This window comes from Triplophysa rosa, linkage group LG14, assembly GCF_024868665.1.
Source record: "Triplophysa rosa linkage group LG14, Trosa_1v2, whole genome shotgun sequence".
Lineage (NCBI taxonomy): Eukaryota > Metazoa > Chordata > Actinopteri > Cypriniformes > Nemacheilidae > Triplophysa > Triplophysa rosa.
Window position 1 is genome coordinate 10,691,044 of NC_079903.1, and position 25,817 is coordinate 10,716,860.

General features: G+C 37.0%; 3 protein-coding genes across 4 annotated transcripts in view; 1 reads left to right on the top strand and 2 right to left on the bottom strand.

Moving 5' to 3' along the window:
• tyw1 (tRNA-yW synthesizing protein 1 homolog (S. cerevisiae)) overlaps positions 1-4,541 on the bottom strand; it is a 53,767-nt gene extending 49,226 nt beyond the window's left edge. The window contains exons 1-7 of the mRNA XM_057350600.1: positions 4,358-4,541; positions 3,792-3,922; positions 3,551-3,685; positions 3,340-3,441; positions 2,550-2,744; positions 2,166-2,444; positions 609-728 (exon numbers count right to left, since the gene is read on the bottom strand). Coding sequence (XP_057206583.1) covers positions 609-728; positions 2,166-2,444; positions 2,550-2,744; positions 3,340-3,441; positions 3,551-3,685; positions 3,792-3,922; positions 4,358-4,439 — 1,044 coding nt within the window. The 5' untranslated portion in view covers positions 4,440-4,541. The remainder of the gene's footprint in view (positions 1-608; positions 729-2,165; positions 2,445-2,549; positions 2,745-3,339; positions 3,442-3,550; positions 3,686-3,791; positions 3,923-4,357) is intronic.
• Positions 4,542-7,910: 3,369 nt separating this feature from the next.
• On the bottom strand, positions 7,911-10,755 carry tmem120ab (transmembrane protein 120Ab). Its single transcript, XM_057351482.1, has 12 exons — positions 10,377-10,755; positions 10,074-10,192; positions 9,857-9,973; positions 9,714-9,773; positions 9,415-9,510; positions 9,232-9,321; positions 9,055-9,120; positions 8,849-8,910; positions 8,666-8,758; positions 8,506-8,570; positions 8,271-8,339; positions 7,911-8,177 (listed from the first exon to the last, which is right to left on the bottom strand). The coding sequence occupies exons 1-12, from the start codon at positions 10,443-10,445 to the stop codon at positions 8,070-8,072; spliced, it is 1,014 nt and encodes a 337-aa protein (XP_057207465.1). The 5' UTR covers positions 10,446-10,755; the 3' UTR covers positions 7,911-8,069.
• Positions 10,756-11,284: 529 nt separating this feature from the next.
• Positions 11,285-25,616, top strand: gdpd1 (glycerophosphodiester phosphodiesterase domain containing 1). 2 transcript variants are annotated; one of them, XM_057351437.1, is made up of 10 exons: positions 11,285-11,391; positions 16,005-16,047; positions 19,491-19,626; positions 19,733-19,778; positions 19,856-19,977; positions 20,118-20,207; positions 20,294-20,427; positions 21,086-21,145; positions 23,623-23,674; positions 23,844-25,616. In XM_057351437.1, the coding sequence occupies exons 1-10, from the start codon at positions 11,385-11,387 to the stop codon at positions 23,979-23,981; spliced, it is 828 nt and encodes a 275-aa protein (XP_057207420.1). In that variant the 5' UTR covers positions 11,285-11,384; the 3' UTR covers positions 23,982-25,616. The 2 variants fall into 2 exon arrangements, with proteins under 2 accessions (XP_057207420.1, XP_057207419.1); XM_057351436.1 differs by lacking the exon at positions 11,285-11,391 and adding an exon at positions 13,533-14,462.
• Positions 25,617-25,817: the final 201 nt, after the last annotated feature.

The window sequence follows — 25,817 nt, forward strand, 5'->3', positions numbered from 1 at the left end:
GCTGCTGTCTGATGTAGCAAACCATCTGCCACTCATTCTCCCTCAATGGAGACATTGCTTGTGTCTATCCACAACTCCGGCCTTTTAAAGCAACGCTCCACCCAAAAATGACATTTCCGTCATCATTCAGACCTCATGTGGTAACAAACCAGTATGCTGTCGTATCATTTGTGGACACTAAAAGAGAAATTTCAGACGGGTACTTGTGACAATGCGTGTCGAGATTGAAAAAGTATGTGCAAGATTCTAAGTTTCATATTTCCAAATGTCCTCTGGATACATTATACACCTAATGCACTGTAAGCTACTTTGAATAAACGCTCTGGCAATCTTTATCTAAAGTTTATGTGCAGGCCTGAATACACACCTGCGTTCAAAGACGCAGCACACACAGTTGACGCCAAAACTTCATTGGATCATGTATAGAAGTCAAATGTGACACGTTTTTGGTTTATGGAACTTGCGATACCTGATCACTATGTCAATGTATGAAAAGATGCACAAAAACTGTACAAAATGGCATAATAAACAAGAGGGGAAGTAAATGATGACAAAACTTTGGTGAACTTTGTAGAGCATGAACTACAAGTGAACTTTAAAGTTTTTACCTTGGCTTTCTTCATGCGGTTCATCACATTTCCGAGGTCCTCCATGTCAATGAGAGAGCCGTGAGACTTATCTTCTTCAGCTGAGGATTCAGCATCACTGCTGGACTCCATCAACTCCTCCTGAGAAGCAAACAGCTTTCAGATTTGTGCAAAATATATTATAAATGCCTACAGAAGATGATTATACAGTTAATTCCAATTCACTTATTCGCTAAAAAACGTGATAAGAAATCAGGAGTGATGATATTTAGCATAAAAGGACTGCTCAACAACAGCTTAAATTTACCACTTAAAATTACCCTTACGGCCTAAGTAACATCACCAGAGGTTGCTTTATAGACAAGAGTTATTTGATAATAAACAAAAAATGCTTTACAGTATTGTTGTGCTTCAGTCATAGCAGGGGAGTAATGATATATTTTGCAATACAAATAATATATATGCATTGTAGCGCTATGGCGATTTTTTTAACTATATGGCTTCTGTTTAATCCTACTAGTTATGATGCCGACATTTGACCTGTATCATAAGATTCAGTTTTGTTTTTGAGTAGGGATGTAACGATTCACCGTGAGCCGGTTGAAAATCGATTATAATATGTGACGATTCAAGTCGGTTGAGATGTTAAAGGGACAGTTCACCCAAAAAAATACAATTCTGTCACGAATTACTCAACCTCATGTTGTTCTTAACCTGTATTAATGTCTTTGTTCTGTTAAACACACAATTTCTTTTTTTTTTTTAATGTTAGCAACTGATATTTCTGGGGCACCACTGACTACCATAGTAGGAAAAATGACAAGGGTAGTCAAAGATGCCCTAGAATGATTTGTTTTCCTTAATTCAACAGAACAAATAATTGCAAACAAAAAAAGTCTTAGTTTGTTTATATTAAATGGACTTGTATTATACGTTTTTCATTTAATTTGGAATTCGTTTTAAAATTGCAATTTAGTTTTGTTATTTGACATAAAAGATATTTTTATTTGACAAAAAAATGTGCACCATTTGAGAGATGATAAAAGGTCACTTGTACATATACTGTATAATTTGTCTCAACTCATTTTGTAAAAAAATAATAAATGTGGACAAAAATTTGTATTGTGAGATCAGTATCGTGAATCGTGAAACTGTTACATCCCTATTTTTGAGTGACAGGCCTATTCAATTTGTATAAATTTACATACAATGAATTCAATTAAACCAATGTACGAAACAAAAATGTTTTCGAAAAAAAATCGGATTCATTCTTTTTATTTTGTTCTAAACATCATGATACTATTGTATCTTGAACCCAGTATCATGCATTCGTCACAAACTGTGGGCTAAGTGTATCAATACAGCCCTACGTCATAGATACGAGAGGTCATCTACGATAGAACATCTATAAGAACAAAATATCCTCTTATGTCTGTAATGTCGCCCCTGCTGTTCAGATCCCATTTACATGAGTGAACCACAGACTGTAGCAGAACAATCTGCTCCCTGCTAGTGCAGTGAGAGCGGTTACCATGACTACACGTCTTCAAAGACATCATAGAGAAAGAACTGGCTTGCCTCTGAGCTGTTCTTCTGGGCGAGCGACTGGCTGTCCTCTGCCTCCTCCTTATGTTTATTCTTATTTTTGCAGCTGTCGCTTTTGCATTTCCCGGAGCAGACTTTCTTCTCACCCTTAGCAAATGCCTGCAGACGGCTCAGGAACTTTGCTTTCCAGTCTTGGAAATCGGCCTGGATGCTGCCGTGTCGACTCTTCACCACGTTGCAATCACCTTCCCCTCTGGTCATGATCCGGGCGGCGCTCAGCATCCATAACCACTTATCAATGTTTTTACTGACCTAAACACACACAAAAGTTAACATTACATCCATGCGACAAACACGGAGCAGTTTTAACCAGTTTTTAACTGCAAAGCAGTTTTAAAAGAAGTAGGTGTGTATAACCGTGTTATAATGGCCGACGTAAACGGAGTTGCCCAGGCCGAAGACGGCATATCTCATTCCCTTCAGGTAGGTTTTGCCGTATCGGAAATCAGTGGATGCTTCCTCGAGCCATTTACAGAACCATTCAGCGCTCTCGGTGGGCTGTCCGTCAGTGTACGTGGCCACAACGAACACACAGATCATCTTGCTGGAACACTTGAGGAGGAAGGTTAAAAAAGATTTTGATACGCGAGGGTAAAATGTTATTTAAGATGTTATTCAATGGAAACAGCTCCCCTTTAACATATAAAAACGTTGACTTTTACCGTTAGGCAATACAGTAAATGGATCAATCTTATAAGAAATGTCGTTGTAATATTTGACCCCAAAATCAAAACAGAAAATAAGCTGATCATTCTGTATGAAGAAAAAAAAACATTTTTAAAATAATAAATACTTGCTGTAATGTAACTTTTTACAAAAATGTAGCATTTCCGTCCAAATTATTATCGTAAAAAATATAGAAAAACAACAGTAATTACAAATCATCCTGTCCAGGAAGAGTAATTTGTATTTACTTGACATCAGAATATATTACATTTTAAATACGTTTTTGAAAAATACACGCATTTAATATATCAATTAAATTAATTTATGACACTCCTATTAATTCCTCAGTGACATTCTCCTTATGAAACCATTCAACTCTATCAATATACATTTTCATTGTCTCCAAAATTCAATATGTGGCTCACTGCACCACTTTTCACGTTCCCAAATGGGACATTCTCCTAAAACACACTGTTCTTACTTCCTCTGCTAGTCTGTCGTCGGGGTCATATTCTTTCATGTCTGTGATTTCACACTCGAACCCCTGACCCCTGACGTTTTCAGCAAGCTCTCTGGCAAACCCCTGTGCAGGGTTATAAACATGATATTTACAACATAACATATAAGCTACTTCAAAGCTGTTTTTTTGTCTGATGTTGGCACTAGACACAGAAAACAATGCAGTCGCAAACCTTTGCAGTTCCAGTCTGGGATCCATAAAATATCCGGACTCCAGCAACGTGAACAACCTTCTCTGTTTCAGGTGACAACTCCTGCTTCTTCGCAGAGCTATGAAGATGTGCACTTACAGGGTTGATAGTTTCTTTCTATTAAATAAACAAACAATCGATTAAATCATAATGGACAACTAAAAAGAAGAGAAAACAGAAAAGCTGCAACAAGTCATGAATGCAGTGACATTAAACACATTACCTTTCTGAAGGCTACATTCACAGTAAACCAGAGTCCTATGAGAACAGCGGCAGCAGTATACACACATAACCTGTTCTGCCATACAGCCAGCAGGTACGGCTCAGTGTAACCCCAAACATCATTTAAAGCACCTGTGAACACACATGACACAACAAATAACACAACATAGCTCATGAATATTGGTTTGTTCAATATCATTCAAAAGCCAGCTCTGCTGGAATAAATACAATACATTTCCCATAATGACAATTAAATCGGGATATTCTGTGGTGGTTTCTATTGTTTTTCTTTGGACATGCATTCTATTTTAGCCTATATATCTATGTTTGAATGGAAAGAACCGATGAAAAACGCTCAGACTAGCAACGCACGAGACAGCCTCAGTGCGACTTATATGATGCAAAAAAAACAAAGTGTGCGGTGTGAATGTACATGTTATAATCAGGGTGTGCAGATATTTTTAAATATATAATTTAATATAATCTAACTGCGTGTACTGTTTTGACCAGGATTTCTCTGTATCAGCTAACGTTGGGTATCAGCAACGCGTGTAGGAATAAACTTACCTGAGATCTCACTACCGACGGCACAATACGTCAAACTCCATAACGTCGCTAAAAACAACATCTTCTGTGGTCTGTCAAACATGTTGGCCCTTTATATTAATCTATAACAAAAGAAATGGATCTAATGTGAACTGAATAACAGCTAGCTATCTTTACGAGTGTAGCTCGAAGGACGCCGCCATATTGTTATGATAGGAATGCTGGGAAATTTAGGTCACTTCAGGACATAGGCTGCTTCCGAAATCGCCTACTTCCATACTATATAGTAGGCGAAAATGAGTATGAGTCATGAATAGTATGTCCGAAACTATGGGATTACTTTTGTGTCTTTTTATTCAATCAAAAATTCTGTGTTTGAGAGTAAAACTAATTATTTTGTAATTAAAAAATAAAAGATCTTTTCAAAAAAACTCCGAAATTGATAACAAAATTGTTTGCATTGCGTGCAAATCTTTGAAATTTTTCATTTTTCTTTGTGCACTTCAAAAACTTTTCATCACGAAACCACAAATGTTGCTCTCTTTTCTGCTGTCTTTTTTTTACGGGTCGAAAAGTTTTGCTTGCGAATAAGGCTGTATCTCAGTGGGCGGTCTCTACACTCCAGGATGAAAGACCTCTCTTATTGGTCACTTTCAATCGAAGTGCCACGCCCACTAGCCTCCCCCATCATGGCCGCCAGAGCGGGGTAGCGGTATGAAGAGCGATACTTCATTTCATTTGCAAGGTACTTTGGCTCTTTATAATACCTTATTTAATGTTATAAATCCTTTAAGTTCATAAATGTGGATAGCTCGTGTGTAACCATTCATGTTTTAATCTAATTATGTAACGTTGGCCTGTAAGTGATACCTCTGTATAGTTTTTATAGCTAGTAGCTTGATAGCTTAGCCTTAGATAGTAGCTTTAGATTCTAGAGTCTGTTAAACTAACTTAAGTTGTTTATGATTGCTGTCTCAGCGCCATAAAGTTAGTTTTGAGTGAGATTAGTCTGCTCGCCCTGGTTTTATACAGGCAACCGATAGTATTACCATTCTTTCATTTAATAATATTCACTCAGTGTATACTGAGTGTAATCCCATACCGAAACCTCGGTATGCACTTTTTTAGGCGAGAAATACCGAGGAGGTCCTGGCTGCAGTACGGGGCGGTGCTACATATGGGGGTGGAGCTCCGCTCCCTACGCGTCTCATTGGTTAGTGGTTGGCGTAATATTAAGGGCGGGTCTATGTGTCGTCTCGCCCTAACCTCGCTTTATTGGTTAAACACAAGTAATGACGTCGATTCCTCAGTATGTGTCACTTCCGCTATGTCTAGCTAGCTTCACGGTGAGTGTGAGTACACGTCTGTATTTGGGCAGTTTTTTCATAAGGTTTAATCCCCACGTTTATTGAATTTGATTGTCATTGATAAACAATTGAATAGTTCAGATGCAAAACCTTCTAAATGCAACATCATTAACTTGTGATGTTGAAGTGAACGTTTTTTTATACATAGCAGTTTGCTTCAAAAACTGCTAAATACCACATTCTGCCCTGTCGGAAATATATGTTATTAATAGATAAAATGCTTGCTTGACAATGCCAGACAGCTGTTTTACTTGCCAGTAATTGTATGTGTAGACACATATTTACACACACGTAAATGTAATGCAAGTTGTTTATCGTTGTAATTTTATGTTGGTTATACAGTATATGCTTATGTTGTAGTATTTTTTTAATCCTGCTATATTCGTATACATTTGAATCATTTGTTGTAATTGAAATAAAGTGAATGATGTAATTCAGTAGTTGTGTTTGCTTGTTTTTTTATGGACAAGGAACATTGAAGCTGTTAGATAAATAATAAGCATGATTGTACAGGCAACACACTAATTGGCTATTAAAATTATGGACGTATAAACCTAAAGAGAAACAATGTTTTTGGACTGTTTTCTTAGAAATTTTCTTTCTTCACTTAGAAATAAAAATTAACATATTTATATGAAACAGTAATAATGTTCAGTAGACTTTTGTCATATTTCTTTTATCTTTATATTTCTCTAAAATTTTCTCTTAGAACATTCTGGAGGGCCCCGGATCACAGTTTGAAAATCCCTGGATTAAATAACAGTAATAGAAAAAAGTAGGATAATAAATGATAAATTAATTTTAATAATGATAAAAATATTAAATAAAAACAAGTAAAGGACGGTAAATAAATACATATGACAATGACATACTTTGATAAATGAAAAATGAGAAACAAACTGTAAACAAAGACTTTGTAAAACACCACAAACTGCTACGGTAACCATATTCTAACCGTAATATGTGTAGTAAAACCATCGTTATAAAAACAATTATCAATACACCCTAAACAGTCACTACACTTATTAAAAGTTATGTTAGTTTTCGCAAAGGACAAGCCATAATCAGAATCAAAATCAACCTACAAGTAGTAGAAAGACTCTTGCTTACAAACTTACAAATGAATGAAACGATTCCCCTGAAGTAACTTCCATTGTATTAAGTTTTTAATCATACTATTTATATTAATAAATAAATACAGAGTTTATATTGCAATAGGTTCGAACGGCACCGCATTAAGTCGAACAACAATGTTTTTAACCTCAGTTCCTGGTTTCAACGCCTGCTAACCAATGGGATGTGTTGAGGGCGGAGCTCCACGTGGAGCTCCTCCCCCATATGTAGCACCGCCCCGTACTGCAGCCTGCAGCCAGGTGTACTTGGAAATACCCGGATGGTCTACTACTTCCGCCGAGATTCGTGAGTGTGGGTCGGATGGACACTTCTCTATCCCATGATGCCACGGGAGCTGAGCAACGGTCAAATTTCAAAAGTAAATCAAATAAATAAATATAGCGGAAAACTTTAAGGCGGATGTTTGTTTTTAATGTAAGTGCCAATAAATTAATTTCTCGTGACTAAATTATGTTTTTATCAACTCTCACGTGTAGGTTGTTGTTAATACGTCATGGGTCAAAGAGCATACGGGTCACATGACCATAAAACATGGCGGAGGCAGTATGTCCGAAATGTATTCATACTACTCCCACTCATACTATATAGAACGTACTGTTTTGACGGCCGATAGGTAGATACTTATTCAAATTCAGTACCTACTGTCACAGTATGCGATTTCGGACGCAGCCATATATACGCTCTCCATGTGGTTATCAAAATAAAATAATTCACAAATTGAATAATAATAATAATAATAAAAGAATTTAACTTTTAATCATTTTTAACCGTATCTGGCTTAAATTCTAAAAAGGTTTTAAACCAACTTTTTCACTCTAAAATAGTAAATTAAAGTTTATAAATCTCACATTTGAAATGATAGCCCAGTCAACAGCAAGTAAACACGTTTTGCATTTGAAATTATGGGACAGTTTAATTAGAAAATAAACCATTAAATAACAATATAACATAAAAATATAAACAATGGATTGTGCTTAATTAATTTCACAAAAAAATATTTTAAAATATATAAGTCATTAAAGGTCGTAAATTTGATTTTATACCACAATAAAAAATTAGAACTTATTAAGATTTACAGATTGTTTACTCTTTTACATGTACGTTTCATACTCTTTTAATGATAATGGAAGTATAAATAACAGTTTTGCTATAATAATCATTTTAAGTACGATCTACACTTTTAGAAAATTACGGGAGAGTTTTCACAGCAATTTTTAAAGGAAAGTGAAAAATTACAGCCTCTTGGTCTTTTCATTCTTGAGCTTGTGACGAACAACTGCAACTGTGGTGAAAAAGTTTCCAGTAAACAGAACCAGAAAGCAGAAACCACACATGGATATCTGGAGAGAACGATTTAATGTCATCACAGTTTTAAACAAAGATTTATTTTATCTTACTAAATTACTAAATAGATCTAATAAAGCAACACTGACCTGCCACTCCTTACACTCGGGGAGCTGAGCCATTCTGAACAGGGATATGCTATTCCAAAACTGCCAAAACTGTAACACATTCAAAATTTAGGCTTGACCAACACAAACAGTAAATTATTACTTTGACTTCCATTGGAAATATAGAATTCATATGACACTGCATATGCTGACACTGCTTATGTCATGAGTTATTCATCACAAAATATAATTTGTTCAAAATACAAAAAATGCTCACTTGACCCAGGAAAAGAAATGGAAGGAGAAAGGTCAGTCCACGCCACATCCATGACTGAAATCCCTCTGTGTAAACAAAAACACAGTGTTTATACAGTGGAAATGTTTTCTCATATGAATTTATATGTGTATGAAATTGTATTTTATTTGAAAGTCCTCACCAACAGTCAAATCCATGTTGTGCCGTTCTCCCAGTGCTTTAAGTCTGTAGAGACATCCGCTTTGATAGTAGTACTGAAGACATTGCACAAAGCCTGGAAAAGAAGTCACACTTTGCCTCTAAAGTCTATAAATATTACCCAACGTGTTGCCAGCTGTGCTTGCATGCAAACTTTAGGACTTACTTTGATACATACAATAGGCCAGAAATGGGTTCCGGAACGACTGATACAATTCACCATCTGGCCTAAATACATTAGAATTGTTATATGAGGGCAAACCAATTGTAACTTTCCCAAAAAATCAGTGCAACCAAAAAAGTCAGTAGATTCAAACTAGACCTCTTGCTGTATAAATAATAAGCAAATCGAAAAAATAAAATAAAACTCACCAGGTTAGCATAACTCCCGACAGAAAGGCAGAAATATAATGGTGGACAACCCACCAGCCCTTAATCCTGAAAAAGTAAAGTATGCAGATGCATTTTGAGATGGGTCTTTGGAACGGCAGCAAAATTCACAACTCCAAATTTGAAGTCTCATATGCAGATCATATAGACAGATCTGACCTGGACCCATTGCTGATGAGAATGCTCTCACGGATCGTCAGGGTACAATAGTACCACACCAACATGAAGTACAGAAGTGCATCCACAGCTCTACAGTCACACAAGAGAAGCAGACACATGAAATCTGACAATGTGACGTGAGGGACATGCAGTCCTGCATCAACTCGCTGAACTCAGTCTTACCTGTAGGCGATGAAGAAGCGACACAAGAAGGACAACAGGAACATAATCATGGTCACAAACAGCTTGAACTTTTCGTACTCATCTTTGTATTCAGCTCTACAGTAAAAAGATTAAAAGTAAAGTTAGAGATTCCTTGTCGTTACATATTTTCTGATAACTATCTTATAGTAAACTTCTATAAGTTTAGATTTTGCACTGCAAAAAAAATATTTTTTGTGCTTAAACATGCATTTAAAAATTGCATGTACGTTATAGAATATGCCTAAAATAAATACATGTAATGTTTTGCTTGTGCTTACTTCAACTCTTTGCTCAGGAGGTTGACATTCACGTTTCCAAGGACAAGGCTAAGATAGAGCCTTGAAAAGAGAGACAAAAATAACAAACTTCTTTGCAAAGCCTAAATCAACCACATATACAACTATTAGCAATCGTCCAATACCCATTTTTCTTTGGAAGAAATGCCTCCATTTGATTTAAATTGTTCTGCATATCCTGAACGTGAACTTTGACCTTCTCCACAGTGTTCTTATCCTCTTCTGTCAGACCTTTATTGCATCTTGGGTGGAGAAAATCTATGTCAATGATAGGAGTAACCATCCCATTTCGTAAAACCTTAACTATACAGAGTTGCTTAAATGGAAAAACAGGTTACCCACTTCTTCAATGATTTGGATAGCGGTGTCAAATTCTTCTTTAGTAGAGCTACAGAGGCAACAAAGTTCTTTTGAAGCTTGGAGACTTCATCTAACTTCTGCATGTAAAGTCGACGGGTCTCCTGGACACAACGTTTTGTTTCAACAGAAAAGTTGTTTGTGGACATTGTGCATATAAGATTTAAATTAAAGGAAGTCAAAAATCTACTATCTGCTTTACAATTAAATGTATGGTAAAGTAACTTCTTCAATTTACTTTACAGAACAGAAAATATGACAATTTTAATATGAAAGATAAGATCCTACCTGAATCTGCTGAAATTCTTTCTCCTGAATGTCCCATTCTTGAAGGGTTGTTGCCAGTGCTCTCGACATCTAGGCTATACAGGTAGTTAAGTGGTGAATGCAGGAAAAATGTAATCTCGAGAATTTTGTGTTCAATTTTGCGAACCAATACAGCGTGTTAGAAATGAGCTTCACTTTAGAAGCATTTTGATTGTCTATCTTACTTATCTCTTAGGAATTGCAATAGACAGACTTTAACTTTGTAGTGAACTTTGACACACCAACCTGCCTGACCTGTGGCACACTTGGAGGGACCACAAATGTATAGCCACACTGACAATTCTGCAATACAGACATTTCAAGAGATTATTACTCTAGTACACATGTAGGTGTAGTGATTGTAGTGATCCATATATGACCTAGTTGCATAATCCAATAATCCTTCAAAAACTTTACTGACAAACTTTTACTCCAGTTTACAGCTGATGATCTCACAATGTGAATACTTGATATTCGCATTTCAGTTTGTCTGTGTGAAAAAAATCAATAGACTCATGATATAAAATATAATTTTATTATTTTAAATAAGCACTATCAAATTATGTTGTTAAAAAATAATCAGTAAAAATCTGTTGACAACTTTAAAATATTTGTCCACGAGCATCCTCTTGCGTTCATTCGTGTAATAAGGTCCCTCTAGTGCGCATGCGCATCTCTGTCACTAGCTGTGTCCCATTTCGGGGGCTGCAACCTTCTAAGGTCGCGGACTTAAAAACGAGGACTTGTTCCTCAAAGCACGCAGCCTCAAAAGTCCAAGAACCGAAATGAAATGAGATAGAGGCGTGGCTACCCCTAGGGAGGGGCTACTTGGGTTACTCCGCCCACAGGCCTTTTCATTGGTTAGTGGCAAAGTAACGACGTTGACACTCTGATCCACACAGTAGATGTCGGTAATGCAGCTTAACGTTGGATGCCATCCGCCATAAAAGAAGAAGATGAAGAACGACGTGACTTTAATTTCCGCTGTTCATGTTTGGTGAGTACACGTGCTATGTCTGTCGTTAGTATTCTAGTTTTTAAAATAAGATAGCCCTCGTGAAACTTTATTCACTGAATTGTATAACAAAAACCGTGTTGCCTGCCTCATGTTGATCGTATTTTGGTCGGTTTGTGCTTTACCATCAACTAGTGATGGCGACGTGAAGCTTTCTGAACCACTGAAGCTTTCAACAAAATTGTATCGGAAAAAGGTTCATTACTCGAAGCTTTTTGAATCAGAGCTCGACTATGACCTCTGCTGGTGAAAGTGTGGGAAAGCGCTGTGTCCCAAAATGTTTCACAATGGACCGACGCATTAATTTTAGAATCAATAATGATTTAATAAATGAATAAACGAATGCATGGGTAGACTAGTAAATTAATAAATCAGTATATTAAGTACATGACAACAATCTGTTTCGCATACTTGGTAACTCAAAACAATAAACATAACATTTTGTATTGTGGATGTGGACATTTTTCCTGTTTGTGAACAAGTCAAATTCATGAATAGAGGAAGTAAATAAATGCAGGTGCATGCACACAAAAATACACATGCATTTCCATACGATTATAGTAAATCTGTAGCTGTAGAAACCCATGAGGGCGTGGCCTGTGTCTCGAATTTTCAAACCTTTTTTAATCAAAGTATGAAGCAGTCACGTGGGTGTGTGTGAAACGAAGCTTCGGACGTCATTGGCCACGTGGTTTTGATAGAACGAATCAAGCATCCATACTAAGCTTCACTGAAAATCGCTTCATTTTTTTGATACAAGCATCAGAGCGTTGGTGTCACAGCTAACATCACTACCATCAACGACTTTGGACAAGTTTTCTTAAAAAAGAAATGCAAGCTCTAAACGTATGGTTTATTGTTATGTTGCATACTGCTACATGTACAATAGAAATAAAACATTTGATGTCAAAGCTGATGCTCTTTATTTTTTCTTTCTACAGTTCCTTGTCATTGTGTACCATGGTTGCCGTTTGATTTTACTCTCTTGTTTTGTGTTATTTGTAAGCGTGGTTGTCTTGACGGGTTTTATGGCTGCATAGAGGACCCAGACTGCTGCTTTATGTGCCAGGGAGAAGTGATGGGGGATGACTAATGTTTAATCAAATGAAATTTAGAATTAACTATCAATGAAATAATCATTGTGGCATGTTATTTACAAACAATTATAATGTTGGTTACATAACCTTTGTCATTATCTAAGAAATTCATAATTAACATCTGAAGACTTGACACTTGCTAGAAAGACTCAACATTTTAGATATTATTAACTAATGTGTAACCTTAAAACATATACATAAATAACATGCAGATAAATTGTAAATAAACAATAACATAATCGTTGACATGGTGATTCATAGTTTATTATTGCCGAAAATGTGACTTTTAAATGTGTTATATAAATAAATAGACAAACGATTTAAAAACGGTAAGTGAATTCTTAATACGTGTGAATGAAACGTTTTCCAAACACAATTATCAAATTCAAATTGTTTGACACTGTTACCAGGTGCTAGTAATTAATGGATTCACTGTTGTATATAATGTATGGATATGACAAAAAAGGATACGGTTTTAGGGAGACGACATGCTTTGTAGGATTTCTGTGAATTAAAACGCACAAACCGGAAGCAATAATACCTAACAAATGGAGAAGGAATGCCTCTACATAGAAATAAAATGGTTACTTTTATTTGTCCGTTTATGAAGAATATGTACCGTTATGGATGTGACGATCCCCAAATGGGCACTTATCTGACTGGAAAAATCATGCACTAAAAATAAAACAATTGCTTTAAAATCTCGAGGAGCGACGTCACATGGGTATTTGAACCACCAAATGTTTATTTATGTGCTGTTAGTATAATTAAACCCTTTGGTGGTAACTTTATTGGTAAGGTTGACAAACACGGAATTGCCCATTTCTTGTTTAGCATTGACGTCATTACGTTGCCACTAACCAATGAAAAGGCATGTGGGCGGAGCAACCCAGGTAACCCCTCCCTAGGGGTAGTCCCGCCTCTATCTGCAGTCTGCAGACAGGTGTACTTGGGTCCAGCCTCGCAGAAGATTTCCTAATCGCGTCACCTGCTGCTCGTGTTGCGTGGTGACCGCAGCAGGACACAGCAGAGACGTTTTGACTTATTTAAACAAATACGGAGCCAGAAAAATTATATTTTCTTTTAGAGAATATACGTTTATGTAGATCAAAACAGCCCAACAGTATATTAAATTACCAACCTTATCAATTTAAAACACAATAATGTTAATTACCGACATCATATATAATATTAAAACACTGAAATGGACCGTTTTTGTGAATTACATACTTTTATTTAACTAAAGTTTTGAATGATTATTTAAAAATGCCAAGCTGTTACAGGCGCGCAATGTATCTCGGGATAGCCAAAGCTGTGAAGGATACACTCGTTCTACCCTTTAAAACCCGCGGAAATAAGGTCGTATTTTGGGGCTGCATTTGAAGCAACCTTTGAATCGGGACAGCCTTACCAACCTTCAGTCGCGCTGCTGTGACGCAATCGGTCTTAAAATGCAGCCTTCAAAGAACGCAGCCCCCGAAATGGGACACAGTCACTCTTGTGATAGACTCGAGCAATAAGTGCGTCCGCCGGGGTATGGCCTGTCAAGAAATATTGGACTACATTGAAATGCCTGACGGTGCAACAACAGCAGTATCTAATCTTACGGATAGTGCATTTACAGCTTTAAAATCCTCCCTTGGATTTCTTCTGCTCGCCGATAACGTGGAGTGGCTGTCCAGCGGTGCTAGGTGAAACTGGCTGGTGTGTTGGCTTCAGCACACAGACACTGTCGCATTTCATGCCGCTTGTCAATGAACTTGTGTTTACATAGTCGTTTTACAGAACTCGCTGGTTTTGTCTGATACATAAGGGCCAAAATGAGCGCCGCGGTTTATGTTTTATCCACTGTTACCGGATATGTGCTCACCTCCGCGTTACTGCTGAAGTGTCCGACTCTGCTTCGTCGGAGAAAGAGAGAGACTTTCCGCAGCAGACACATCTCACACCGCGGCGGTGAGTGGACAGCAGATGCTTTTCAGGTGTTAAATGTCTCTGTACGGAGGAATTAATAGTTTGTTTAGTCGTTCCTTTCATTTTATCCTATGTAAGTCAAAATGAATTGCTCTCGTGTGAGCTAACGTGACCAACAGTGCTGTCTACGTAGGTTGCTCATTTGGGTTTGAAACACAGCCAGTACATTAAAAAAACCGGGGTTACAGCAATTCCCCATAAGGTTTATTGAAGGTTCATTTTACCAAATTATGCATTTCAAGCTGTATTTGTCTTTCTTGAAAATAATAGATTTTGTTTACAAGCCATTAACTTCGCGTTTTACATGTGTAACCCGTTACGGACATAGGTTTTTAATGACTACACGATGCTGTGTGGACTGTGAACCCTGAAACATAACAGTGTGTGTGCTACAGTAAGTCATTTGCCGGTGTCGTATCAAAATCTGACTCCCCGTGAGATTTTGGGTGTTTCTCAAACGCAAGGACACATACTAGTGAGGCTGCCTCCTGCCTAGAGCAGTCCTTCTAACGGTAGATGTTTAGAGTCCTCTTCGACATTAAACGCTAGAATCAGAATGAGACGGTTAATTAAGAGCGCATGGCAACGTCATTACTGTTTCCGCCTCCGCGGTTATTTTAAAGAGAGAAGTCATGTGTGACCATGAAAAAATAAATAAAATCATAAAGAGAGCATCTCCTATTGTTCATTTTATTTTCAGTCGTGCATAATAATGTTGTGCATAACACGCAACAGTTCATTTTTAGCTCATGTTAGCTCATGTCCATTAAATAATATTAACAGATACAACTTTTCATTTTAATAATGTCATGTATCATATTATAAATCATTATACACATTTAATTACTCATTTTCTGCATTTTTTGTCTTTTATTACATAAAAATTATGTGAAGAAAGTGCTGACTGGATTCTCGCGATGTTCTCTGGGAAGGTGTGCAAAGGATTGTGGGTGATTTCAGGCAGCGAAGGATACAGTTGTTGTATCCTGCAAAACGGCCTGAACGAAGGACACAAAGTGAAAGCTTCCTTCCAAGCATACTACTGTTTGAGATGTCCTTCGGCGGCACTTGATGACGTGGCAGCCGAGATTTGCAACCTGCCTAGGACGCGTCCTTGCATTTGAGAAACACCCTATGACTCCCCTGTTTTCCCCTACGAAGGTTAGGATTAGATGTGGGGGCGGGCTTTAGAGATAGGGACCAATCACAAAGTATCATCCTAAGTGAATGAACCAATCAGAAGTAGGAGAGTCAAAGGGTGTTTCTCAAACGCAAGGAAATTATGCCAAATTATGACCCCCCCATTCCCCACTAACATTAGGTGTTAGGATTAGATGTGGGGGAGGGGTTAGGATTAGCTAATCCCCCATCAAAATCAATGAGGGGAGTTGTAATCTGGCGGGGAGTCAAAATTCGGCACAACACCGGTATTTAAAATAATCTACATAAGAAATGTTTGAAATGAAGGCAAAGAACTACAAAATTACACATTTATGTTCTAATACATTGTTTCTTCATTTCCAGGTGCTGGTGAGAACTTGGAGAACACAATGGCAGCTTTCAGGCAGTGAGTTTCTTCATGCCAATTGATTTCTTCTCTGCAGCTATTCGATATTGGTTGTGTCTTATTTACAGATCATACACCTTAAGGTTGGAATATACTACAAGACTTTTGCTTCGATTTTGCCCAGATTTTCAATTAGGACTTGTTGCAGAAAGTCTGCGCTAGTCTGCAGATTTTATCGCGTAGTGTGCGATGCCCTGTTTTTCTCTGCAAACTTTCAAAAAGTCTGCTAGTGTGTGATGTCTAGTTATTTTTAATCTGTTCAGATTTTAAAAGTTGTGTAGTGTATTTCAGCCTTTAAAGGGACAGTTCTTTTTGTCATAATTTACCGACCCTCGAGTTGTTCCAAACCTGTATAATGTACTGTATTTGTTCTGATGAACACAGAGGAAGATGTGCTTGTAACCAAACAGTTCTTGACCACCATTGGTCTTGGCAAGCATGTCAAACTAGCCATCAACTAGGGGCAGTCGTGGCCTAATGGTTAGAGAGTCGGACCCGTGACCAGAAGGTTGCCGGTTCGATTCCCAGGGCCGGAGGGTAACTACTGAGGTGCCCTTGAGCAAGGCACCTTATCCCTACTTGCTCCCCGGGCGACGTGTGTTTACCACTTGCTGTGCGTGTGTTCACTACTCTCTGGATGGGTTAAATGCAGAGGTCACATTTCGGGTATGGGTCACCATATCTGACTAATAGTTCACTTTCACTTCACTTTCACTTCTTTCAAAGACTACAGATTTTGTCTTAGAATCACATATATTTTATAGGATTCCCAGACTGTCAAAATCGTATGGCACGCAGCTGGCTTTATAGACGGTTTCAAAGTAACAATACGTTACTGCTCATTCAAGCTTTTGTGGCCCAAATTTAACTTCCGCTACACATCCGAAAAGAATAGAGTCCCTGTAGATTATTTCTGAAACAAGCAAAAAAATAAAAAGTTAATTACATTAGCTAGCAAGTTAAAAGTATGTCTAGCCAGTATTATTTTGGGTTACCAGTAGAAGAACCGTTACTTGGCTAAATTTAAATGAGACAAATTTATACGACCCATTCTACAACCAGCTAACAAGTTTTGGTTCCCAGAATGTTCCCCTAACGTTAGTTTTTGGTTACCAGAACATTCCCCTAACTTTAGTTTTTGGTTCCCAGAACGTTATTTTCTAAGGTTCGTTTTTGGTTCTCCAGGAAAGTTTTCTTTACGTTCCCCTAACGTTAGTTTCTGGTTCCCATAACGTTCTGGGAACCAAAAACTAACGTTAGGGGAAGTTACCCTAACGTTATAGAAACCATGAAACTAACGTTTTATTTCCGTAAAGATAACCAAAAACGAACCTTAAAAAAACTTTTTTTTTAAAACCGTTAGGGGAACGTTCCCAGAACGTTAGCCTTAAATATTTTTCTCGGGTCTGTTTGGCCTCTTATCCATCGCTTGTCTAATCTAATTAAAATAAGTAAAATACATCATCCCACACAATATGGAGGATGAAATCAATGCATTAGATTATTCTTTTAGCCTAATAATTCCTTTTTCATTACGTAAGTAACCTAATTTTCGATTTAAACAGCACAGTATATCATTTCTAATAAAACCACACTGTGTGTAGGCTTACCTCAACATCAGACATTATAGATATTGAAATAAAATAACCAATGACTTCAAGACAATATTTAAAGCAGATGTTTATTGACAGAAGAATAAACATTTAATTATCTTCAGGCTAACAATATTCTTGTCTCACCACCAGTGTTGGGTAAGTTACTTTCAAAAATTAATTAATTACTAGTTACTAATTACATATTCGATAGTGTAATTAGATTACTGTACAAATTACTCTCTCCAAAAAGTATTTAGTTACTTATTACTTTCTATATCCTATATCAACCTTGATTAGTTAAGTGATTCAAGGATAGGCACGAAAGGGCTCTTTTAATTCATTCAAATAAATAATATTAAAGTACTTAAAGTACTTATTAACTGACCAAAGTATTACAAATGTGAGAATTATACATTAAAGCACAGATTTTAAAGTTAGACTTTGAATTTTGATGTCAATTACACTATTGCACATACATATATTACACAAAGTATTTAGTTTAATTACATCAAAAGTAACTGTAATTAAATTACAGAAAAAAATAAGAGTAATCCCTTACTTTACTTTTTCAAGAGAAAAGTAATTAAATTACGGTAACTAATTACTTAGTAACTAGTTACACCCAACACTGCTCACCACAGAAGTATAGTGTGGCTCCGTCTTTAGATATAACAATCAAAAGTTTGAGTTTTAGTCCTTACATCATGGTCTGTTGATTTAGATGTCAAATCAATTGAAAATTAAGAAAATATAAGTTTACTCTCAAATCTGTACGTTTTTAAATAAAAAATTAAAATAAATAAACCGCTAAACTAATGTGTTAGTGGGTGAGGTAAAACGAAATGACCGTTAATTTTTAAATGACGGGAGTGCGTGACAGAGCGGAGAATGCACGTGCTCGATCACACACACATACAGTAACAGACAACCACACTAAAGAAATACACATGGATATATTTGATTGTATTTTAATTTAGCTTAACTAGTTTATTATTTTCAGCCATTAAGGGCACATTTATTAATTTCGTTTGGTCAGTATAACATGTGTTAATGTGGTCTTATAATTTCTGTATTGCACGTCACTGACGTTTAGCAGTTTTGACTATTTTTACCATTAAAAAATAACCAAAAAATAACCATCAGTGAACGTTATTTTCTGGTTGCAAAATAATAACCAAAAAAGAACCATCAGGTAACGTTATTTTCTGGTTGCAAAAAAACCCCAATAAATAACCATCAGAGAACGTTATTTTCTGGTTATTTTCTGGTTTAAAAAAACAACAATAAATAACCATCAGGGAACGTTACTTTCTGGTTATTTTCTGGTTGCAAAAAAATTCCCAAAAAATAACCATCAGGGAACGTTATTTTCTGGTTATTTAAAAAAAAACAGCCTGCAACGTTCTGGGAACGTTATTTTCTGGTTGCAAAAATAAAACCTGAAAAGAACATTCTTAGAACGTTATTTTTTGGTTCCCAAAAAGAGAACCAAAAGGGAACCAAAAACTAACGTTAGGGGAACGTTCTGTGTTTGCTGGGAAATTGTTTATATAATAAATTAAATTAACATACAATAAAATTCAACAAATTGTTTTTTATTACAATTAAATTAAGATTAATATAAATTTAAATAAAATATAAATAGTTATATTATTAGCCCCTAGCCAGACCGAAAAACAAACACAGACCGGAAGTTAACTTCGGGCAGGCGTGTGCATCCGATGAAATCATCTATACACACTTCCTCTCCCACATGCTGAAAGGTATCTTAACAAGTTGATGATTAAATGATCAAATGCTGTCTTTGCTTATATCTGTTTCTTTCTTATTTGCTTACACCCCACTCAGTGCTGTCAATCTTGGCACTGACATGTTGGAATTAGACTGTCATTTGACCAGAGATGAGCAGGTGGTTGTACTGCACGATTCAAACCTGAAGAGGTCGACCGGCATCAACGCGTACATCTCTGATGTGACTTATGCTGTGAGTGAACAGACTTCAAACATCTCTGCTAAATAATTGCAGTTGCCGGTGTGAAACTATAATACTATCATTTATTTATGCAAGAAATGTGTGTTTGTATTTTCAGGATCTTCCACCTTACCTTTGTAAGCTCGGGGTGACTTTCAAGCGAGGTAAGTGTTCACGTTCAACAAATATACAAAAGTTACTGTGTCCAAATGCGTAACATCATAATCCTCATGTATTTCAGAGTGCTTCTGTGAAGGAGGAGATGATGAACGCATCCCTTTACTAAAAGACGTGTTTGAATCGTTCCCAAGTACCCCTGTAAACATCGATATCAAGGTCAACAATGACACACTCATCAAGAAGGTGTGTGTGTGAGACTCTTGCTTCATGCCCTTGATTCCTGTCTGTGCAGCTGTTTGTCGCTGCTAAAATAGTCAAAGTCAGCAGGATGAGTCTGCCAGAAGCAAATTGTTTGACTGATAGAGTTTTACCCTCTCTGTCAGGTGTCTGAGCTAGTCATCCAGTATGACAGGGAGCATCTGACTGTTTGGGGAAACTCGAGGAACGAAATTGTTAAGAAATGTTACAAAGAGGTAAAATCTATAGGCTCAGTCTGAACTACATCACTGTAGACCGTTTGAAAAATGACAGTGACTGATGTTTTCAATGTCTTTTGTAGAATCCACGAATCCCACTCTTGTTCAGCTTGCCAAGAGTTCTGCTGTTATTGGGTCTTTTCTACACGGGACTTTTGCCCTTCGTCCCACTCAAAGAGCAGTTCCTGGAGATTCCTATGCCTTCCATTGTCTCAAAGTAAGGAACGATATAACAACAACAAACAACCTTTTTAGATTTAGGCTTCGTATCTGTTTCTGTTACTACACGAGATTCTAAGTAACACATAGGATTGAGAATGCCAAGCCAAAATACACTGACATTCTACAAAACACACAGATCAATTCACAGCTCCTAAGGGAAAAATATTTGTTTGGTCTGAATGTGACTAATTGCCACAAAATAATGCAATGAAAGAAACTCTTTCTAAGCTCCACGTGACTCTAAACATGTTGTTCAGATGTTGTATCTAACTTATTCTTCTGTGGATCACAAAAGAAGATATTTTGAGAAATGTCACAGTGGTGTTTTGTAAATACAATGGAAGTCAATGGGATCCAATGTTGTTTGGTTACCAACATTCTTCAAAATATCTTCTTTTGTGTTCTGCAGAATTAAGAAAGTCATACAGGTTTGTAATGAGAAGGGGGTAGTAAATGATGCAAGAATTTTCATTTTTGGAATTTCATATAATGAATCTGATTTTGATATTAAATTTATCAAAATTCTTATGATTGGCACCTACCAATATCTCTCTAGACTTGAGTGTATAGTTTATCTTTTAAATTAGTTATTTTGCCAGAAGCTTGCTGTAAAGTTTTTTTGAGAAGTGATAATACTTTTTTCTCTCTTGTAGACTCAGAGACCCCGAGCGTCAGACCAGAAGTCAGCGTTTCATAACATGGCTGGCAGACATGTAAGTTTATGTACACACTGGCTTCAGCACATCGTTCACCCAAATATTTACTTGTATGGCTTGGGTTTCTTATAGGAAAGTCGGTAGGTAATGTTGCTAGCTTGCAAGTTATAATAGTGTTTGCATAACCTTAAGAGCCACCAATCTCATTCAAATGTGTTGACATTTTTAAAGGGGTCATATGGTGCGAATACGTGTTTTTTCTGTGTCTTTGGTGTGTTTTAAGTTGCCCATGCATGTATTAGACACGTAAAATTGCAAAAATGAAAGTGTCGGAACGAAAGATGCATTCTATCTAAAAGTGAATGCTCAACCAGACCTGCCTGAAACGCCTCGTGTAACCACACCCCCACAAATCTACGTCAGTTCGTGATATGATTTGACAAAGACCGCCCAAATGTATACGCAAGTAAGGTGGGCGTACCTGTCAGTACAATTGCTTTGGATCCTGATGTTACTTTTCCGTCACATGCTTGCAGTATTCGACCAATCACTATGCACTGGTTAACTGGCCAATCATAGCACACCTCGCTTTTCAGACCGATGAGCTTTGTAAAAAATCTACGCGTTTCAGAGAGGCGGGCAAAGAGGAGATTCAAACATGCACGGTATGTGGAAAATACATCGTTTTTGAACCTTAAATCGTGTATATACATTTCATTACATCTAAAACAAATGATAATATTCATTTAAGCCGTGTCATATGACCCCTTTAAACATCGGGTAATTTAGCAACGTATTTAATGAAGGAGAACAAATACCTTTTAAACATACCTGTCAACATTTGTGTACCAAAATCCGGGAGACCCGCCGGGGGGGTGGGTTACTGGTTGGTTGTGCAGGGCAAATAGGGCCCCTCTGTTATAAATCGTTTTAAATCTTTAAACTACTTTTTATATCTAACATAACATCATTTTCATGTCAAATTCTTAAATGTAAATCTAAGAGACTGTTTAATGCAGCTCACAGGGCCTTGAATCCATGAATGGTATATCTGCAAGGTATAGTCAGAGATCTCAACGTCAGACATGAAATAACTTACTGTACATCTAAACGCGGTTTGAAAAAGCATGAGCAGTTTGTCCCTTCACGCATGTACTGTAGGTCGATTGTTTTAACTTAGTTTATTAGTTAGCTATTTTTTTATTTACATGGATGGATTTAACAATGTTTGCATATTATTTACAAGAACCGCTTAAGCCCGGAGTATAGTTCCCCTTTTACGAGTACGCGAGGGACAGCGTAGAGTGCGCGTGACGCAAATTTCGTCATCAGAATAGTATGCGCACCACCAGAATTTTGTTACTTCGCGTATATAGTACACGCAGGTTGGGCATGCGCCTTCCATTTCTTGCAATAACCACCAGGTGGCAACCGTGTCCTAGGAGTATCAATTCAATGTAGTTGAAGAAAACCTGACCCCTGTAGGCCCGGAGAGATATTGCAATATGTCGTAATGCGCATGCGTCAAAACCCGTGTGTAGTCGTATGAGTCAAAAGCAGTATACTTTGCAAGGCTGTGCGGTCGGTACGCGTACACGTAAAAAAACGAAGTATGCCACAGTCTTTATGGTCACAGAACAAGAAATATTAGAAATCTATATTAGCTGTTTTCAAGAGTTGTCTGCTGAACATAACACTTTTCAAAACAAGTTTTTTGTAAAAGCAAAGAAAGTGTAACATCAACAACAGCTAGTAGACTCTACTGCATCTACCTGTCGATGAAACGATCTGTCATCTTCAGTGAGCGGACACAGACTGCGAGGAGCGAGCGTTAAATGAAAACGCGGAGTGGAATCTGCGGACCTTTAGCGGGGTAATAAGATCAAGTTTTTCGCGGGGATGCAAATCCTCTCTACTCCACTTCTGCTACAGTTCTATTTCGCCTATCAAAGGGCGCCAGCCTGTGAGGGCAAATGGGCAGAGGCTCAAGCCATAGAGTCACCCCGTGAACGAGTTCCTGTAAGTTTCAAAGGAGAAATAACTGAAATACGGGAGTTTCACGGGAGAAACAACAAAACGGGGGGGGGATTGGGGTGGGAGATGGGTGTCAAAAACGGGAATGTTGACAGGTATGTTTTTAAAGATATTGTTAGCAGCTAGCAAGAAAGCTGTTACACGAAAGTGGTTACAACCTGACCCTCCAACAAAAAAGGAATGGCTGGATATTGCATCCAGTATTCAAAGTATGGAGTGTATGTCATTTTCACTAAATCTACGTTGGGACAAATATTTGCAATTTTGGGAGAAATGGATTGTGTTTAAGGACTCATCATGACATGTGTGATGACCATTGTATAACCTGACTTGTTTTTGTTTGTCAACAAGCTCTATGTAAAAATGTATAGGTGACCAAATGACAGTTCTGTAATGTCTGATTTGTTTGTATGTCTTGTTATTGTATAAAAAAAGGGGGGGGGAGGAGTTAAACATCACATAAAGTAGAATGTTAAATGAAAATGTGCATGTATTTTCAGGCTTCTCATGAGAAAAGCTCTATTCGATCATCTGAAAGGCAGAGGAATACAGGTACTCCAAATAAGATTCAGGTCAAACACAACATGTGCTTTATGGGTAACCATAGCATTAGAGGACTATGATGTACATGAGCAGATGGCAGGAGCTTTGAAAGGAATTTCACTCTTGAGCGGAACGTCCTCATGTGACATTGTGTTGTCTTTTCCCTTTCAAACCATAGGTGTATGTTTGGGTGTTAAACGATGAGGAGGACTTTAAACGTGCCTTTGACCTTGGGGCTACAGGGATTATGACAGACTATCCCACCAAGCTGAAGGAGTTCCTGGAGAAAAACAACTACACTGCCACTCTGAAATAAGACTTGACGGCTAAAGCGAACACTTTTTTTTCATCAGATCTTTGGCTTCATTGGTTTTGAATGGACCCAACATTCTTTGTTTATGTCAGCGAGTGTGGAAGTAAGGGCAGCTATTAGTTCGGCATTTTTCAGCAATCAAAACCAACACCCTAAAATTAAAATCATTTACTCACCCTCGTCTTGTTCCATACCTGTATGACTTTCAGAAGAAACTTTGAGGAATGTACTTGTCACTCCTTTTCCATGAAGCTACACTGTATGGGTACTGTAATTTTCAGGCTTTAAAAAAACACAAAAGCACCATATACAAGTATGTCGTGAGCATTTTTGTGCCTCAAAGTCCTCTTTCATTGAATTCCATGAAAAAAACAAAGTTTCTTCTTTTGCATTGCACAAAAGAAAGTCATAGATTTGGAAGTTTCAGTTTTGGAATTCCTTTAAAGCACATTGGACATCATGAATATAGTCTGTAGCCTAAAAAAACAGGAAGCTAAATGTGTCTGGGGTTATGATGAATTATAATGTAAATCTTGGTAATGTTACGAGTGTCATGATATTTCTGTGAAGTTTACAAGTGAATGATTGTCTGAACTTTCTAAAAAAAATCGCTTAAATGACAAGACTGAAGCTACTGAATTTTTTTCTTGGGGGTATATTGTGGAATTTTTAAGTGACCAATACTTGAGCATTTGAACAGTTTTTTTCTTGTTGTTTATTGCAGATTTTTTTTACTGTCCAAAGATAATGTATGTGTTGTGACATCAGGCAAATGTGAGGTTCTACATAGTCAAAAACATCTTGCCAGTCACAAGTTTAGACATACTTATTTCTTATCGATATTGACTAATACTTCATTTAAAATTCAGAATTTCAAAGTTGCTTTCCTAGATTACAACTCAATCAACTTCATTGATTGAAGGAGTTCCTGTACGCTGACACTTGTTGGGCTGTAGAGTATGCAAAATGCAGAAAACTCAGATATTCAAAAATAATTTGTATGCAAGCACAATTTATATTATTTACATATATAAGCACAAGCGTTTAGATTAAAATATATTTTGTAAGATCTTAGGAAATATATATTCAGTTAGGCCTAAGTGTGTCCAAATTTGTTTCTGGTAGTGTATATTTTTAGAAGGAAGGACATTAGAGTGTTACTGGGTCACAAACAAAAACGCAACCTGGTGGGTGGGCAACTTGGATGATGGATAAAATGTTCAGATGTTTTTAAAGTAATCGAAGGTTTTACTATCAAAAAGAAAAGTGGTATATGACAGATCAGGGTTGACTCGTCACAAAACCTCTGTAGAATGCTGGACACATTTAAAAATGACATAAAAGTAACTCATTCTTCAATGGTTATTTAAGTGGATTTTTCTGTTTTGTGAAAATGGACATACCGTATCTCTGTTGCCTTTTTGTGCTGTGATTTTTTTGTGTTATTCATTTTCATCACTTCTTTTTACACAAAATTAGCATTAGTTTGTGTATAAACCCAGTGTATTCTTTCTAATGTTTAATTGTTGTACTGTAATTCCGTTATGACAAAAGTTACTTGGTTTGCCTCTGAATGTCAGCAGCACAGTTCCGTTTGAATTTGTGAATATACTGCAATGAAATAAATTTTACAGTGAATATGGATTCACTCTTGCTTTGTGTTGTTATTTTGTATTTATGAGCTCTTAACGCAATTAAATACCATCATGAAACACCATGTACAAGTGTAACAAATGTAGTAATTTTGACCAGAAGATGGCGCTCGATGATAATGCCTAAAATGTGCCATAACGGAGGCAAAATGTATTCTACGAAATATAACTGTTTTATTAAAAAAAC